The sequence below is a fragment of the Drosophila arizonae genome, chromosome 5 (assembly GCF_054131065.1).
Source record: "Drosophila arizonae isolate 15081-1271.41 chromosome 5, UAZ_ARI_1.0, whole genome shotgun sequence".
NCBI classification, from domain to species: Eukaryota; Metazoa; Arthropoda; class Insecta; order Diptera; family Drosophilidae; genus Drosophila; species Drosophila arizonae.
Window position 1 is genome coordinate 20,032,343 of NC_142925.1, and position 19,995 is coordinate 20,052,337.

At 42.5% G+C, this 19,995-nt stretch overlaps 1 protein-coding gene across 8 annotated transcripts in view; it reads right to left on the reverse strand.

The window, feature by feature from the left end:
* The window catches only part of px (MAP7 domain-containing protein plexus), a 100,124-nt gene that overhangs the window by 29,274 nt on the left and 50,855 nt on the right, over positions 1-19,995 (reverse strand). The window contains exon 1 of one of the 8 annotated variants that reach the window (XM_089469504.1): positions 146-2,749. The exons of the other annotated variants lie outside the window; for them this stretch is intronic. Within the exon in view, the coding sequence (XP_089325630.1) occupies positions 146-203 (58 nt within the window). The 5' untranslated portion in view covers positions 204-2,749. Of the gene's footprint in view, positions 1-145; positions 2,750-19,995 lie in introns of those variants that run through there. 8 annotated transcript variants of the gene reach the window in all.

A 19,995-nucleotide genomic window follows, 5' to 3' on the forward strand; every position in this document is an offset into this window, starting at 1 on the left:
TTGATAGTTGTGTACAGCCTATATATGATAGGCTTATATTGAATATCCGTTATTGCGATGCCTTTAGTTGCAGTCTGGCATTTGAGGGGACGATGGGCGGTGGGCGGTGGGCGTAACGAGACGACAAACTTTACCAACGACTCACCACAAATCGGTATCGGTGCATGAATGCTGGGTAATCCTCTTGGTAGCCATTCCATCATTTATTATGGGTTATAATCCAAACAAGGTAAAAGCAAAGCAAACGGTGCCCGTTCACTTACACACACACACGCACACGCACACTGACACGCCGAATCTGGATGGGAATGCAGTGTGGATGCTCGTTGGAGCTGCGCTGCTTCCGTGCGTGTGTGTGTGTGCGTGTATGTGTTTGTGTGTGTGCCTGTCTGCCTGTATTGGATTGCACCACTATGCGAAAAGCTGGCCAAACTCTTCGTTGCGTTCCAGCAGCTATTGCTGTTGTTGTTACACTGCCTGCACCTCGTCCTGCTGCTCCTTCAGCCTGTTGTTTCTATAGTTGTTGTTGTTATTGAAGTTGTTGTTGTTGTTGTTGTTGGTTGCCACTTGTGTTGCGATTTTTCACGAGCAGCGCGAAACGATGCGATGCGATGCGATGCGACGCGACGCGACGCTGCGCGGCACAACAAATTGAGTTAATCCAAGAAAACGGAATAATAAAACACCAAGCACAGAGATAAAGCGCAGCGCGTAAGTGCGAGCGAGAGAGAGAGAGCGAGCGCGCGCGAGACAGAGGAAGGGAGAGAGGTAGAGCGCGAGTATAAAGCGCTTTATAAATGATGCTGCGGAGCGGCGTGCAAAAGGTTGAGATTTACTTGGCCTCCAGCGTGGCTCGGCAAATGCATTAATGAAGGCAGCAAGTCCTTCCTTGCGTCTGCTGTTGCTGCTGCTCCTTCCAGTTGGCTAGCCCCGCAAAGTCCCCTATGCCACGGATGCACGAAATTCGTTTTTTGTTTTTTTTTTCTTGTTTTGTTTTTGTGTTATTTTTTTATATATATATATATATTTTTTTTTAATTTAATATTTACTTTGCACTTTGTTTAACTTTTACTCGAGCGCTTTTCTTTTCATTTTACTTTTCCAATTTAAATTCCTCGCCAGAAACTTTTGCTTGACTACGCGACGACGTCGATGGTTCAGAGTGCGAGGAGAAGGATGATGCAGAGTGTGAGTCCGCGACAGCACACTCATACACCCATATACACGTACACACACACGCACACACACCAACTGCTAGAACGAAAACTTTGCCGCTTTCTTTATGGCGAAAAAGGTTAACGGGAAATCTTGAAAACTGCACTGAAACTCAACTGGGGAACGAGTCGGTTTGGGGCGGCCGGCTGCTTGGTTGGTGGGTTTGCTGCGCTTGCTGGTGGTTTGGATGATGTGGGTTGGTCGGATGCTTGTCTGGGGTTTGCAATTTCCTTATTGAAATATTTGCACTTGACTACACGTTCTGTTGCGTTCAACGAATTGATGCTGATTACGTTTTGTCGCATCCAATCGCAATCTCAAAATTCTGCGGGCACCCTCTCGTTGCACGTTGCACGTAGCACGATGCACATTGCACGTTAAACGTTGGCCGTTGCCTTCGCTTTGCTCACTCTTCAAGTGGCTGCCATAATTACACTAATTGTAATTGTAATTGTAATTGAATTCGCTTGGCTGCCCGTCACACCGACACCGACACCGACATCGACACTGACACTGAGACCAACACACACACCCACACCACACTCTCTTGCACACACAGACACACACACACACGTGTTGGAGCGCACACAATTGCGAAAACAAAACACGGCACTTATCACACGGACTGGTAATTGAGAATCGCAATCTCAATCGTAATTTCAACGGTAAATCGAGTCAGAGTCTGAGAGCAGAGCGGCAACAGCGACCAAGACATATACACACGACGCTGACGACGTTTGCGAAAGGACTAAAATGCCTCGCAGTTTAGCTGACGCGTGAGAGTCGAGTCGAGTCGCGTCGCGTCGCGTCGAGTCGAGTCGATTCCCATCGAGCTGAGTCGTTTCGAGTTGGATAAGACGTCGCACTCACACTCACACTCACAGTCGCACTCGCACTCGCACTCACGCTTGCTCAATGCGCCATGGGAGAGCGTTCGCTGCTTAGAAATTGTGTGCGTGTGTGGGCCGTGCTCTCACAACGGCAGGCGGCGTCGGCGTGTGAGCGCTGAGAGGGAGAGTAAGAGAGCACAACAACGACTATCTAGCGAGAGCGGCTCTCTGTGCATGTGTGTATGTGTGTGTGTGCAGTAATTCATGTGCATTCTGTGCCATCGCAGCCTTGATGTGCACTGCGCTGCTCCACAACAGCAACAACAATAGCATCAACCTCTGTCGTCGCCCGGTGTATGCAATGCTGGGGGTTGATTTTCTTGCAGCTAGCATGAGACGGCTGCTTGTCAGTCAGTTAGTTTGGCCAGTCTGTCAGAGACTCGCTGGCAGAGAGAGAGCTAGACTCAAAATGGTGGCCACCACCAGCAATACCACAACAATAACAACAATGTCGACATCGACAACGACATCGACGTCGACATCGCGCTGAGGTCGATGTTGTTCCCCTTTTGCATTTAACACGAAGCACGCGCTCAAAATGTTCTCATTGTTGTTGTTGTTGTTGCTGTTGTTGGCTGGCTGGCTTCGACAAATCAACAACAACAACAACTGCAAGCGAGCACTGTAAACAAAATTTGCGGTTCATGTGCTCAACACCTTCGCAGCTCTGCTGACGTTGATGCTGCTAATGCCGAAGTCAACGCAGGCTGGCGACTGCGGCAACTGCGGCGACTGCGGCGACTGCGGCGACTGCGGTGGCGTTTTTTGATATAATGTAAAATGCTGTTGCATACTTTTTGGGGATGGGCCAAGTAAAGTTGAGTCAATTATTGGGGCAGGAATGGCAAAAACAACAATACGATTACAAATGTCAAACGAATATGCACACATGACATACTCGAGCGCATAGTGACACAATTTTAACGATGGGTATGCTATATAAAGCGAAGCGAAGCGATACTATCGAATACAAATTATATGAATTATATGAGTTTAAAGTAGATTGATTGAGTGAAATATATTAAAGTGTAATGTATAACATATATTCCGATTATATAATAATTTATTATATTTTTATTTATTGCAGAACAGATTTATTTATTTTATGCAATAAATATCGGATAAGCCCATGCTCTTACGAGCTGCACAGGTTATATACGTTTTCATATGATTTACTTGCGAGACAAAAGACCAGCTTCTGGGTGTAATACCTGGCCAATGCGACTAACTAGCAGAGTGGAGCTCACAGTCTGGAAAAGGTAGAACAATAGCACGACAACGAGCTGAAGGGCCATAGGAAAAAAAAGCGTACATGCACACCCACACAGACATATATGTATGTGTATATATATGTGTGTGCTCTGCGTGTGAGCGAATATTCTCGGATGAGCATTTGACTGGTGTTGCAGCAAGAGCATCTGCTGCTCCTGCTCCTGCTCTTGCTTCTTCTTCTTCTACTGCTGATGCTGCTGCTGCTGATGCCATTGTTGTTGTTTCAGAGATCTGCTCTGTTTATGTACACAAAATGCGCGCAGTGCCCACGGCTATGTCGGCTATGACGACGACTACGACGAGCACGGACGGATAGACGCACGGAAGGACTATGTGTGCACATTGGCACATTTAACAATGGCTTCGTATGTGTGTGTGTGTGTGTGTGTTTGTGTGTCCTGGTGTGTGTTGCCAGAACCGCCGCTCAGCGAGGCGAGGCCAACTCAGCAGGCGATGCGTGTAAAAAGGATAATTTGTCAATATGTTCGTTCGTTCCGGATTTGCTCGGCCTCGCCGCCAGTTGCCAGTTGCCAGTTGCTAGTTCAACCATCATCAGCATCATCCCAAGACCGTAACATTACCTTCCCGCCACCTCTGCCTGCCTCCCTCTATTCTTCGTTCACGACTCGACAAACCGCTCCGATAGCCGTTCGTGCGTGCCGCTGCCACAGTCTCTCTGCCTCTGCCGCTGCCTCTGCCCCTGTCTCTGCTTCACAAATTCTTTGTGCCAGCCGCTTATTGAATTGCTGAACACTGTGTGCTGACTGCTCCCCGCCATCCAATGGCCCAACGCAACGCAACGCCCACCCTCTCGACCGAACTACCCCCGTCGGTCCTTTACCATCGAGAACCTTTCGGTTGGCTGCTTCCACCATTCGGTTAGCAATGGTTAATAGGGCTTAGAAGCTGAAATTATTGCCTTGTTCAGTGTGAACCAAGCCAAATCGGATGAGCCGTCCTGTTCCCCAATACCTTAGTCTGTACGCCTGTCTATGTGTGTGTGTATAAGGCGATAAGAGACCCGTTGGGGCTGTGTTGAGCTCCTTTTTTTTAGATGGGAATTGACACTAAACGTTCGATTATTAGTGGGTTTGCGTGGACTCAAGTGTGGAAACGATCAAAGCAGCGCCAGGAGTCGTACGGGGTTAATATACGATTTGTCGCTAAGCCTTTGTACCGTTGAGACTTTACAATTTCTTACAGCTGTAATAGGGTGAATTATAAATGAGCATTTTGCGGTTGCTTCATAAATAATATATTACTTTATCATATGGTGAGATCACGGTAGGAACACGTTATTACTTTGAAATTGTAAATTATTTGTAAATTATATATATATGGTATTTTAGAAAGTAGAAATTTACAATAATTTGTATTGGTAATTTTCAGAAGAGTTATGAATTCAAATATTTTGCAGGATTCAAGATTCTTGTTTAAAGGGAATAAAAGTAACGTATATTATAATGAAATTTTATATTGTAGAGAAATTTTAAATTTGTAAAGAACTAATTTGCAGTAGTTTAATAAACTTTTCCAGTATGTAGAATTACCTTAATACATTTTATAGAAACTTGTGAATTATAGATCTATTGTTATTAGGCTTTTGAAAATGTGCCAGAATAAAATGCAAACTATTTAAGATTTATTCAAATTATATAAGAACTGTTCCATTCCCATACTCTTCAGGACTATAAAATGCCATCATTCACATAGATTTCTTCCTATCTTTCACTCGATATCTAAATCGTAATACTTCCTTATTTTTCGCTAACCACTTGTACGAAATCAAAAACAATTCAATACGTATGTAAGCGATGCAAAACATATTAAAAGAAATGAAGCCAAATATCGTGCTGGGTTGAGAAATGTACGACGGAAGCCACAGAGACTGTGCGCAACAGCCAGGAACTTCAATTGGCAAACGCCGCGGCGACCATCGAAATTCGAAAGCAATGCAAAGCCAAAGTCGAGCAAGAAAAAGTCATTGCCAAAACCAATAACACAATCAACTGTGCATTGCAGCACTCGTCGAGCAGCCCGCCTCCTGCCCACACACACACACACACACACACACACACACACACACACACATGCACAATGGGCGAGACAGAACCACGAGAGTCCTTTCATTCAGTAGCTCGCCTCGAGACTTGCGGCGTTCGAGGACAAAACGTTGGCGATGAGATTTTAAAAGCCATTTAGAAAAACACCCTCAGACACAAAACAAATCCACAAAAATACCGACACGGATACCAAACAGCCAACCACACACACATAAACTCACACACACACATTAAGAGGCAAAGCTTACATAAAAGTGGCGTTAAAAATGATGCGGAAACACGATGTTCGTCAGCTCCACAGTCGAGGACGACGAGAACGTGGACGAGGACGAGGACGAGGACGTAGACGAGTACGAGAACGAGACCGAGGACGAGGACGAGGACGATGACGACAATGAGCCTTCAAGCGAAAACCGCTGCTAAAACTTCACGCTTAAATATTTTTCACACCACGTAGCGACAAGTTTGTGTAATCTGTGGGGTTTGAGGCTCTGAGTTGCAAGTGGGCAGAACAACAAGGCGGCCATGTCTTCGAACTGGCACGAAGCTCAGCGGATGTGCGTGGCAGAGGCCAGCAGCAGCAAGCGAGAGAATCAACTAGATTGAGAGAGACAGACAAAGAGCAATAGAGAGTGAGAGAGACAGGAGGAAGAATAAGGAATGCGGTAAGTAGACGGCAAATGTCTAAATACCCTGCTCGTGCTAAATGCCTGACATTCTGGCTGCGACCACAACCAATGCGTCTCGTATAGCTGCTGTGTTGAGCACATGCCCTGAAATCCGATTGAGCGTCGAGTGCTCCGAATGTTGCCATAGCGAATATATTCGCATCAATCTCTATGTATAGCAATATAAACCCAGCAATGAGTATGGGATTATCTGAGATGATATTTCCAAGGATATTCTCAATCCTCATAAATTAATATCATATGGCTTATAATTTATATACTCTAGGAAATCCCTGATTGTGTAAAAACAATAGATGATATTATATGTATGGGCATTGTCCAGATCGTTGGCTTATAATATATACCAGATCTATAAATTCACATAAAATAATATTATATGGTATATGGTGTTATATGGTATATACTCTAGGAATTCCTTAAGTGTCTAAATATATTGTCTGTTAGAAAAAATATTATATATACTTTAGGAAATTCCTGATTATCCTATACACAGGAAAACTCTGATTATCCCATAGTATCTATAGTTAATATACCCAAATACAAATAAATTGTGTATGTTGTTTAGGAAATTCCTAATTATACCTAATTATCCAATATAACTATCTATATATTCTCTAGGAAATCACCGATTTTCCCACAGCCAATATACCCGCTCTGCTGGACAAGCTAGAGTAAGCTGGACAAACTTAAGATACCACAAAAACCAAATCTAAACCGAAACACAATTGTTAGAAATTAAAAGGAAAACTTTAATCATAGCCGCGGGCATGCGGCGTCAACGACGACGACGGATGTCGGACGTCGGACGTCCAAGTGGAGGAAACAGACCTGCGGACTGGGCAAAGGAAACTGGAACTGCAAGGGGAAGTGGGAAGTGGGACTGCCTGCGACCGGGTCTGACTCCGTTTACTACTGTCTGAAATACAACGAAACTTGTGGCAAGTTTCCGGTCGTGTGTACTATTTTCCGTGCTCATTTCCTCAACCATTTCCACGTTGGCACACACAAAAGGAACTTTCCTTGAGCAGCCAGTTAGGTCTGCAAGTCGGAGCAGCAGACGATTGTTGTTGTTGTTCTGCAACGCACAAAAGTTGCCGCAACTCGAGGCTCCAAGGGTCAGCAAACGCGGGGAGGGGGGATCACACATAGATGCATATACATACATATATAAATAGAGATACAGCTACAGCTGCAGATACAGATATAGACAGCTGCTATTTCGCTCGCTCGCTCGCTTACTCTTTCACTTAGTGCGGAAGCGCTGGGCGTGGAAAGCCGAAAACCCAAAGCAAACAACTGCCAAGGAGCAAGGATCCAGCAGCTAGCACCAAAGAACTGGCACCGAGCCTGTGCCCCCACCAACCCACATTGGCCATTGCGTTTGCCACTTGGCTGTTGCACTTCACTCACAGTTGAGTTCGGCGGGGGCTGGGGCGGGGCAGCCAGCTCAAAAAACTTTTTTGCAGTCTCTGCCTCTGACAGACGTCATAAAAGCGAGTGGGCGGCTGCAACTGCACCTGCAACTGTGGGCAGGTGTGTCAGGAATATGCCCAAAAAAGAAAAAAGGTCGAGCTCTTAACTTGTCTGCGTGAGTGTGTGTGCATGTATGTGTGTGTGTAGGTGTGTGTGTGTGTATGTATGCAGAGTCAATCAATACGTCAGAGGCGAGGCTCATCAAAAATTCCAATCACAAATTGGCGTAGAGCTGCACAGGAACAGCAGCACCACTCAGCCCACCACTGCAACCACAATTCATCCATCGAACACCGCCAGGGCCAGGCGCCAGCCTCGAGTGAGGCAATAATGGCATTTAAATGCAGGGTCACGTATCAATTTACTTGGTTATTAGTTACCAGCCATAACCAGCCCACTGCCCACTGTCCACTGTCCACGGTCCTCTGTCCATGGTCCTACTTCCTCCGTCCTCTGTCCACCCTCCACTGCCGGTGGTGCAGTGTCCATTTTTCACGAGAGCAAAACCCACTACGATTGTCAATATCGCACACTCTCACAAGAGAAGAGCTCACATCCTGCTCCCAGTACTTGCCCTCTGACCCGATGCGCAAATCCGAGATGAGCGCTTGGTTTGTAGTACCCCGTGCCTCCTCCGTTCCCCCACCCGCTCCCGCTTCCACTCCCTCTGCTGCTGGCGGATATATGGCTTTGTGCTAAACTGACAACGGCAACCAAAAGCCCAATACCCAAAGACCTGGCTGTAGCACAGCCTCTAACCCCTTAAGCGACCCAAAGCAGCTCTGGTGCTCCTCTTAGTGCCAGGCCCTTCAGTGACCCCCGAAACCCCTCGCTCCACACTCACACCCACACTCACACTTATACTCACACTCACACTCACACTTACCCTCACCCTGACCTGCACTTTACTTCTTTTTTTTTCAACCTGCCCCGAACGTATTTTCCCGTCAAGATGCCACCAACTCGAGGAGTCGCTGCCAACAGGCAACAGCCTCAAAACAGGCTGTCAACACAACCAAACGGTGAAGAGGGGAGCAGGGGGAGTGGAGCATGGAGGCGCTCTCTTGCGTACACTTTTCTCTCGGCTTCTGGCCTTCTCGTTCTTACTGCATTCTCGGCTCAAGCAAGGCATAAACCATCTTACCGAGTCGCCTGAGCCGAGCGCAATGCTCGTCAAAGAGAGCAACACACTGAGGTCTGCGGTCGGGCAGGAGGCGGCATCAGCTGGCGGGAGTAGGACGAGCAAGGCCAGGATGCATGTGTGCCTAGGTGCCAGAGAAGTTTTGTGTATCGCCAATGCAGCGGCGATGCAACTGGGCCAATGCACTTGCAAAAATTTAGCAGGCAAATGCTTATTGGGTTAGGCCAATAACAAAGAGCATTTCATTTAAAATAACTTGAAATAAAGCAAAAATACACTGAGCCAAAATTTCTGTTAACGAAGGATATATTGGATATTAAAAAGTATATAAAATAATAAACAATAAACAAAAAATGTATTTTTCTAAAACGCATCTAAGCAAAAATCAATAAAATTTAAATAAAAGTCACAAATAAATATATAAGAAAATTTTCATGAATTTAAAATCAGAACAAAATGTATTGTAAAAATACTTATGTATTTAATTATTCTGATCAAAATTAATTGACAATATTCAATTGGATTAATTTAAAATAAATTATTATTAAAATTATTATTTTTGATGGGAAAACTATTTGATTTTTCTTTCTGAAATAAATAATTTTTCTTTCATAATTATTTATTTAGATGTGAAAAAAAAAACATTTATATTTTAGAAACTTCGCAGTTTCTATAAAAGACAAAATTACGAATATACAAATAATATAAATATTTATCAAAAATAAATTAATCCCATATAAATCATAGTTTGTAACAATATTCCAAAGAGAGTCTCAATCTTCGCATTTATCAAATAACACGCTCAATTTTCGCTCAGTGTATGGCATCCAAAAAAATAGGGGTGCATGCACACAACAAAATATGCAAAAAATAAGAAGAAGAAGAGGAAGACAGAGCATAAACATAGGAATAAGAAAAACGAGCACAAGAAGATGGAACGCAACACGCACATCGAATATTTTTGGAAGTTGGGCAAAAGTGCGTCGGCTGCATTCAGAGAGTAGCTTCGATGGCATCGATGCAGCTCCGACGAGTTTTTTGGGAGCGCAATGCGCTCACTCACACACACACACACAGAGACACACTAATAGACGCACACACACACACTTGTAGACACGCACTCATGGAGAGCAGCAGAATTCCCGCAGCCATTAGAACGAACAAATGTACTGCGCTGCCACAACAAATCCCTAAACAAGCAACAACAACGTCGACAGTCGTCAGAGCTAGGAGTCAGCAGGCAGCAGACAGCAGGCAGCAGGCAGCGGCAGCGACGTCGCCAGGGGCAGCGGAACGACTTCCGTCGTCAACACCAACCATAGCCGAACACCGATGTCGTTGCCGATGTTGTAGCCGATGTTGTTGCTGCTGCCGATGCCGACGTCGACGTTGCTGTCAATGTAGCTGTTGCTATTGCTGATGACGTTGGCGCAGGCGTCGCTGCTGCTGTTGCTGCTGCTGCTGCATTCTGCATATAGAGCGGAATTTCCGGTCTAACCTCACAGCGCCCAAGCGGAAATACAAGCGGATTAGCTTTTAGATTTATATACTAACAAACACCGATTAGACAGGTGGGTGTAGGTGGCTGTCACTGTGCCGGCCGAGAGGATGGCACGGTGCGGCACGGCGCAGCACGGCACGATTTGGCTCGGTCGGCGAACTGGCTACCATGGACGTAGCTCGCCGTCGTGTGCATGACTGGGAGAGTTTCTGCGTGGCTTCTGAATGCCAGCAGCATTGCGTTCCACAGTGGGTGGTGCTGCTGCTGCGACTGTTAAGCTGATGCTGCTGCTGTTGCTGCTTGTTGTTGCTGCTCTCGTTGTAGTTGTTGTTGTTGTTGTGTTTTAGTGTTTCCTGTTCGAAGTTCAAATGTGAGAATATTTTCATATGGCAAGCGTCGTTCGACGAGAAACTCACCACGCACACACACACACATGAACGCACACACACACTCACACACACAGTCACCCATCGACACTCACACATTTACACAATTAGGCACCCACTTGCTGTCCGCTCAGTGGCTATTCCAGCTGCTCCTGCTCCTGCTCCCGCTGCTGTTCCTCTGCTCCTCTGCTGCGCTCCTGACTTTGGCTCAGTGTTCATTTTTCAAATACCCCAAACTTGGGCTATTTTCAACTAATAGAGTATGTGGCCAGCAAGGAATTTAACGCAGATACATTTTTGGTCAATATTCTTCTGCCTCGCATAGCTACCCACCCACCCACACACACACTCCCCCACACCACACACACACACACAACAACAACAACTTGCATAAGCACAGCAATCACAATATTTTAGCCCTGGCAGCCTCTTTGCGGCTTTATTCAATTTAAGCCCCAAACCTAAAGAGAAACAAAAAAAAAAAAAAACAAAACTGAATTTCGTATTTCTGTGCAGGCGTTTGCCCCTTTTTCAAGAGGTCTCCAGATTTTATACGTTCGCAAATATGATTTGACTTTAATTTGTGATTTTAAAAGGAAATAGTTACTAATTGCCAAAAATATAATTGACAAGTTTCTTTTGATAATATATAGAGATATATTTCTCTTTTAATTGGACCAAATTGTTATATATTTTCTATGATATATAACTGTTATATATGCATATTATTTCTTACTGACCATTTCTGAACGCAATAAATGAAGATATAGAGCTCTGATCATTGTGCTGGAGTACTCGATTTATCAATTCATTTTTTATAATTGATATATCTATTATATGGATATAAAAATTGATGTTTCAAAAGGTAAAAGCGGACTGAATAAATTTCCTAAGGAAGAGGATCAAAAAAATGAAAATTGAATACTCTTTAAAAATATGGAATTCCTTTATATAAAATCTGCAGATTAGAAAATAGATCGTATATTTATACATATTTATATGCAGATTCTAGCTTTTACAGCATATTTGATAATTCATATATCTAACACTCACACATCTATAAAGAGTGTTATTCACATTTCTTCTCCAGCAGATACTCAAATGGTATCTGCAAGGTATCTCTATGTCGAGCACTCCCCATTAGAAGACTTTGACTTGTTCAATGTTTATTTTTAGAGATGGCAACAAATATATAGACAATATAACATTATCGTTTCACCCTGGTTTCCCATTTTCAATGGGTGGACTATGGATATCTGGAACTCTTCCGCTATTATCTGAGATTTTATAGCTAATTTAATGTAAAATTATGAATTTCTATTAACTCAAGACATATTTTAGGGCGAGTAAATTATGTTCTATGAACTAAATGCATATGGCAGCTGCCACGCCTTTGCTGGTTGATGCCCAACTCTTCACAAAATTCTCTGTGAGTGTGTGTGAATGGGGGAAATGGTAAAAATACACACCACCTTCAAAATTGCAATGAAAGTTGTCGTCAAATTGTCATAAAAATGCGATAACTTTGTTTTGTGTCGCCTTGTTGCTGTTGCCTCTTGTTGTTGTTGTTGTTGTTGTTGTTGCTTTCAGCTACGAGTATGATAAATTTTTACGATGTTGCCATAACAATAAACCGGAGCTTCGGCTACGGCGCTGCTTTGGCATGTGAAAAGCGCGTGGAAAATGGCGAACTGGGAAAAACCTAATAAAAATCCTTACTGGCTGCGAAACTTTTATGGCAAACTACGCGCCATCGGGGCCAAAAAAGAAGTAAAACGAAAAAAAAAAGCCGTTGGAAAAGCGCGGAAATGCCAACGTGCATTGGCCAAAAAATATATATGTATGTATGTATACATATACATGGACAACGGCTGCAGGGGCAGCTGCAGTGCAAATGTGAAAAGTGCACAAGTAGCTCAGGTGCAGCTGGATAAGCGACGAGGTCGTCAAAGTGACGCAGAGGCCACGGCCAGTGACGCTGCCCCACCCAATCCCAACGCCCAACGCCCAACGCCCAACAGGCAACTGCCAGCAGCCTCTGACAAACGACGGACGTGGCTGCTGGCTTCAATTTGATATAGCGTCTGATTTTTCTGTTTTATACTGTATAACTCCTTTACCTCCTTTACCCCCTTTATTCATTGCCACTGCCCTTCCTTCCTTTAACACACTCTCGGACAGAAAGTTTTTAAAGCCTTGCGACAATAAACGATTAAACAAGTTTTCTTTTTAGCACTTGCAAGCTCAGTTCGACTGCTCTTAGTCTTTTGATAATACACCACTTAAAAGAGATGCAGATCTAGATTGCTTAGGAGATAGCCTGGGGGTACCATAACTATAGTGGAAAGGGAAATGCGGATTTTTCCTATAGAATTGTGCGAATAGTAATATCAATTAACGTATACTTAATGTACAGGAGTCTTCAACTTAGACGTTCGCGAAGTACTTTTTTTTGCATAATAATTATAGAATAATCCCATATGCTCATAGTGCATAGAAATTTATTCAACCTGATAATTAGTTATCTAGACCAGATCTTCAGATTAGAGAAAAACTAAGCCTGATCTTGTACACTGGGATTAATTTTAGATAAGGTATGGTCTTGCACGAAGAATAAAGAAAGCAATCATATAATATGTTTATGATAGTCTAGTCTAATTATAGGTTAGTTTAGTCTACTGAAGTTCTGTCTAGTTTTGTGTTGTCCAGCCGAGTTTAGTGTAGTCTTATATAGTACCTAATAATCTATTGTGCTACTACTATACTTATCTAGTGTACAATAATTCCGCCTACCCTAACAAACTTATCTAGTTTACTCTAGTTCAGTCTACTTTAGTCTACTTTAGCCCAGGCTCCTCTGCTCTAGTTTACTCTAGTTCAGTCTACTTTAGTAGCGTCTACTCTGCTCTAGTCTACTGGAATCTTCTAGTATAGTTTATCTTAGTCTACTCTAGCCTAGACTAATATACTTTAGTCTAGTCTAGTTCAGTCTAGTTCCGTCTACTCTCATCCAATTTATTTTAGTCTAGTCTATCTTCGTCTGGGTTAAGCAACGCTTTTCTAAAAAACACCTAGACTCACATTCTGAGTTGGATAATCCAAGAACTTTGTTCATTGTTTACTTTTTAGCTTGTAAGAAAATCACTTTAGCACGGCTAGAGCAGGAGCAGCATAGAACGGGTCACGGCGAGCGCAGCTTGTATCTAAAATTTTACTATGTTCACCACATTTGTAAAACTGTTGGGCTCATGTGCTAACTGAAATGATGATACGCTTTCTTAGCCATACTATATCGCACTCACGCATGAACCGCTACCACTTTTGAAAATAGAAGTTAGGCTGTCCCAGCGCAGGGATCCCTCGATTTGCCTGTGTGTGTGTGTGTGAATGCGAGTGTGTGTAGTGGGCGTCATTCAGTGCGGCAGACCCAATCTAAAGACAAACATCAAGTGGCTCCTGGGCGTATTGCAAATAACAAACTGTGTGTAAGTGCGTGTGTGCCTTTCGAGCTAGTTGAGGCTGCTCTTGTGGAATACTGAATGTTGGCTGTTGCCTACTGTCTACTGCCTGCTGCCTGCCTGCCGACTTTACGCATCAGTGGGCAACAACAACATTTGCAAATTCAATTGAATTGATACACGCACCACTTGTTAACCATTTTGGCATGAACTCACATACTCCTAACGGGCAGGCTGGCTGACTGACTGACTGACTGGCTGGCCATGAGGCCTATTCGCATCTCATCCATCTCATCTGATTCCATCTCGTCTCGTTTCATCGTCTTATTATTGGTTTTACATACACATCCGCTCCTCAAATTTCATTAGTATGTCGACATAGGCAGAGCACAGCTCAACCCGCTTGGGATGGATGGTGCGTGCAAGCATGCCCAGAGCCAACTCCAACTCCAACTCCATTGCATACTCATGTGCGCTCTATTGAACACTCTCATATAAACATGGGAACATAAAAACTCCCAATTGGAGTGATTTTCGGCAATGAAACAGTGGAATGGCACACAGTAGCACAGGGAGAAAAAGAGAGAGAGAGAGACAGAGAGAGAGAGAGAGGTCTAGCCCTGGTGCGTTGGGTTATTTGAACAATGGCTAAAGGGCCTATAAAATCACACAAGGGGTTATAAATCCATTTGCCAAACCAAAATCCAAAAAATATCCCAATGCCAAACAAAGCTTGCATGAACGTATGCTATGATATGATGTAGCATGGTGTGATGTGGTATGGTCCGTTCCTATACCAGTCGAGTCCACCAGCAATCTTCTCTTCTTGCTCTCATGCTTGTGCACCAAAGACTGAGACAGATTGTACAGAAAAGACTCCCAGTTTCATGGGATCATATGAGTATATATTGAAATCTCAACACTTGTTGACAAAAATGTTTTGATTTGAGCGATCATCTGTTAAGAAAATCTTATTATATGAAGAATAATGTGAATCTAATGTTTCAGATTTATGTTTTCGGGTAGATTTTCTTCGAGTTTTCTCATCTACTAAAACTAGAACATCACATATACACCTATTTATTTAAATACTTAAATACTGCATTTTTCCACTTATAAATACTAAAACTTGCTGAATTTCAAGTCTATTAAAATGTACTTTAAAAATACATCAAATACAAATATCTAAATTTATGTGTAAGATTCGAGGGATAAGCTTTTTATTAGACTATTTCACAATTTACAGCCGTGTTTTATGACTTGTTGAAGTACTGTGTTAATCGCACAGAAGTTATATTTTGGGGTGATATCTTTAAGGCTATCTAAGACACATAATTCTATTTCTTATATTTTATTAAAGGACATTAACCAATCGTCATATAAAATTATATCTACGCATTGACGCATCTTTAACATTCCTTTCATAAATATGACACATATTTATAATAAAATTCAAAAAATACCCTGTAAGAATGAGTGATGAAATCTCATCAATTGTTAACGTTTTCATTCGAGTCGAAGTGTGTTAATTAAAAAATCGTGATGCCGTGCGAAAAGGCACTGCAATAAATACCCGGCCAACAGCGGCGTCAACAACAACAATCGCAACAATCGCAACAGCAACAACAACAACAATTACAAGAGTCGAGCAATGGCTACAATTCAATTAAAATGCCAGCGGCAACATGCAAAAGTGCTTGGGTGGAAATTAACCCCTATAAACTCATAATATGCTCAAAATGACGCACTTAAAAACACATTAATCACATCGACAATTACGGCTGTTACGCCAAAAAATGTGCCGTTATATATATGTATATATATATCTGTGTGAGTGAGAGAGTGAGTGAGTGAGTGAGCGAGTGAGAGTGTGAGAGAGAGTAAGGGATGCCTGGCGCGTGCTTGAGAGTGCGTGACGTGGCAACCTTTTGTGAACAGGGGCGACTCGAGTGATGTACAAATGAGAATTAACAAGCAACCACCAGTAACAGAATAACTGTTGCTACACTGAGCGAAAAAGAGACAATAAAGGAACCAGCTCATATCTAACAATAATAATAAAATACATATGCAAACAACTGAATCTACTGTAAGAGCTCAAATATTAAATTCAGACAAATATTTCTATTTATAACTTAGCAAGAGATTTCGCTCAGTGTAGCCACTTGGTTACCCACAGCAGTGCATTCAAAGTATAAAAGCTTTCGTGTCGTCATTAAAAACTGTTTTTGCTAATTAAGTGCTCAATTGAGCATTCAGTTTCACATACACATATACAAAAACAAAAACCTACACACACACACACACACACACACACACAGGCACACTTGTGGACGCAAACAAACAACACAAGCGGGTAAATACCCACTGAAGTAGAAGCACAAAAACCCACCCGAAAATAAAAAGGAAACCAGATTAAGAAGCAGAAACCAAACCAGAACCAGCTCCGGCATCAGCACCGTTACAAATAACAACGCAAATGTTGGTCTGCTTTGAAAATGGCCCTTCGGCAACAAGCAAAAGCAGAAGCAAAGGCAATAGCAATGGCAAAAGCAAACTGAATGGAAAGAAATGAAATGAACGAAAATATAACAAAGTTGGTTATTTGCACAGTTAATGCAAAATGATTCCCCTGGGGAGCGTGACGTGGCAGCGGCGGCGCGGTAACGGTAATAATATCTCAGAAATAAGTACATATCCACGAAGCGAAAGCAGCAAACACCAACAGCAACAGCAGCAACGGCAGCAACGGCAGTCGCTAGAATAGCACAAAACACGTTTGCACAATGTGCGAGGGAAACCAGTAAATGAAGAAAGGTACAAAAAGCCGAGCACAAAGAAGAAACCAAGTCGACGGCGACGCGATGCGACGCAATGCTGGGGGTACATGATTCAATAAAAATTACGTTGAAAAGTATGCAACAGAAACAGGGTAGAGTGCAAACGAACGAGCCAACGAACGATCGGGTAGAGGGACGCACAGGAGGGGCCAGGTCGGGCAGCTAAAAAGCAAACACGGCAAACAGCGCGACGCGACGCGACGCAGCAGAATGAATGCCAAAGCAAACGTGGCGAAAATCCAAGGCAGCCAGGCGGGTCTTGTGAAAAGAAAAAGTACTTAAAAAGCTCACGAGCAAATATTTATAACAGTAAATCAGTTTGGCGCTAACACAACCCAACACATACACACACACCCATACACAAGCAAACAAACAAACGAACGAGAGGGCAGCGGTGGAAGAAGCTCACTTGCCTTTGTGGCAGCAGTGCATAAACTCCAGGTTGTGCGAGCAGTGCGGGCAGTCGGCTCTAGGAATGGGGTAGAGTGAAAAGTGCAATAAAAGCAACAGTAGCAACAACAATGCAAACTAAAGCGCGCACACAAACAACTGCAATAACTGCGAGTGCGACTGGCAGTGCGAGGAAGAGTGAGGGAGAGCGCACGAAAGAGATTGCTTGTGAAGTGTGCTGCAGTTTGTCTATGCGCGCAAGTGAGACGGGCAAAAGACAGTGGGGCAAAAGAGAAACCAGAAAATATTTGATATTTTGTGCTTTTGCACATATTATAAAAATGCTCAACAAATACAGCAAGGCAAATGTAAATATTTATACGCGACGGCAGCCAACGAAAACAAATGAAAAGCGAATAAGAAAATCGCGTAATCCGCTCCTTGAGATATTACTGTAGTAAAGTCTGCGTTTGCCATGGGAGATTCAGGTCTTCTAACTATTAAGAGTGGACTTTAATATTATTAAATACTCTAAGATCAGAAACTAGATCTTGAATACCTAAAAACTTCGTAGAAAAATTACTGCAAATTCCATACAATTTAAAAATATTGAATACTTTTCTGATTTTTATAAATTCATGCAATTGTTAACAAATCAAAAACTATTTTTATAGCGACTATCCATGTGTGTTTTATGGCTTGCATAACAAATAACTAAAAATGCAATCTCATTGGATAGTATCTGTGTATATACATATGTGTATATGAATAAACAAACATATGTCGAAAACGGTTCCTCTGGGCAAACAAATTTCAATTTTTTTAAATATGTGCTCGACTTGCAGATATCCTAACTTAAGTAAAAATTAAAACTTTCTAAATCAAAATATGTCAAAAGTTTACACTAATTTGACTTAAATGTGAATTCATAAGTTGAAAATGTAATTCTAAGAAAGAATTTATCAATGCACACAAATATATGCATAGCACCTAGATGCCTAGGGTATATTAAAACACACACACACACACATAATAGAAAATGGAATGTGAAATCGAATAAGAGAAAATCGGAAACGAAATCAATAGAAGGGGACTTGGGTCTATTCAATAACATGAAATTGAATGCAAATTTACTGTGCTTCTAATTTGACAAAAGAATTTCGAGTGTGCACACGCACACACGCTCTCTGACACACACACACACATTCACTCACTCAGACAACAAGAGACTTGAGCCTAAAATGCCAATCTCGTGACGAATCTGGCAAAAAACAAGGCAAGCACAAATACCAAATAAATATGTTTAGCCAAATTGCCAGCCGAGCGAAACAAGCAGCCCGAAAAGCAATGCGAAGGAACAAAAAAAAAAAAAAAAACAACAACAAACACCAAACACTCAACCAAGCAGCAGGGCAACCACTCAACCACCCAAAACCACCCACACCACCCACATAACCGACTAACTAAACCCACTGAGAAAAAAAGACGAGTCAAGCGTAACATATTTATTGACATTGCGGTTGCCGGTTTGTCGGTTGCCGAGACACGAGCAACGCACACATTGGATTTCAGTTAGCAGGCAGCAACCACCGGTGAAACCACCGACACCACTGAACTGCGCCAGCACCGACCCAGCCTGAGTGGCACTTGCAAGTGTGGTGTTTATGTTCCATACATCAAGGGTTTATGGGCTAAACGTTTATGGGTCTGGCAACAACAAGCTTTCAAAGGGTTTTACACCCGCCCACACACACGCACACACACACACACACACACGCACACATCCATATATATACACACACTCATGCAATACCACTTGAAATTTTACTTATACCAACCGCATTTTTTGCCAGTTGACGTTGAGTTTGACTGCACACTTGAATGACTTCCAAAAGACGCCCACTCAATGGTTGACCTCGGCTCAAATACGCCCACCACCCACCACCCACCGCCCTCAGTGCATATTTGCAGACTCTCGCACTCCATTCCCGCACACTTACATACACACATATATGTATATGTTTGGCTGTGTGTGTGTGTAGCATTACGAGCGTATTACAAAATGTATTTTATCTTCATCGATTGCCAGAATTTATATCTTTTTTCATGCCACATCAGCGTTTTATGTGAGCACCCGCCCACCCACGCCTCCCCCATGCTACATAAGTTGAGGTTATGTATGTGCTGACAGCTACAACAACGAACATATGCGCCTCTCTCTCTCTCTCACACACACACACACACCCACTGTCTGTCTGCCTGTGTGTGTGTGATAAATCAGCTGTTCGAAGCCTGTGGCTAAAGCGAATGAAATGATGCATAAGTTGGATAAGAAGAGATTATGAAATCAAAAGAGTTTATAAACGGAATTAAGCAGAACGGCTTTGGCGAAAGAATCCAAATAAATCTCAATGTTTGAGGGATAAACATATGTACATATATATATATAGAGCTTCAAAAGCAATTTTAAAGATTTACTAGATATTTAAAATATTAACAAAAGAAATATAAATATTAAAAGTCCTGGAAAGAATATTTGATATAAAAATATAATTTCATTTCAATTTCATTTTCATTTTTCATTTTTCAATTCATTTATCTATTTTTTCTTATTTCACTTGTTTGACATCTATAATCGAATAAATTATTCATATTTAATTTGCATATTAAAAATTTT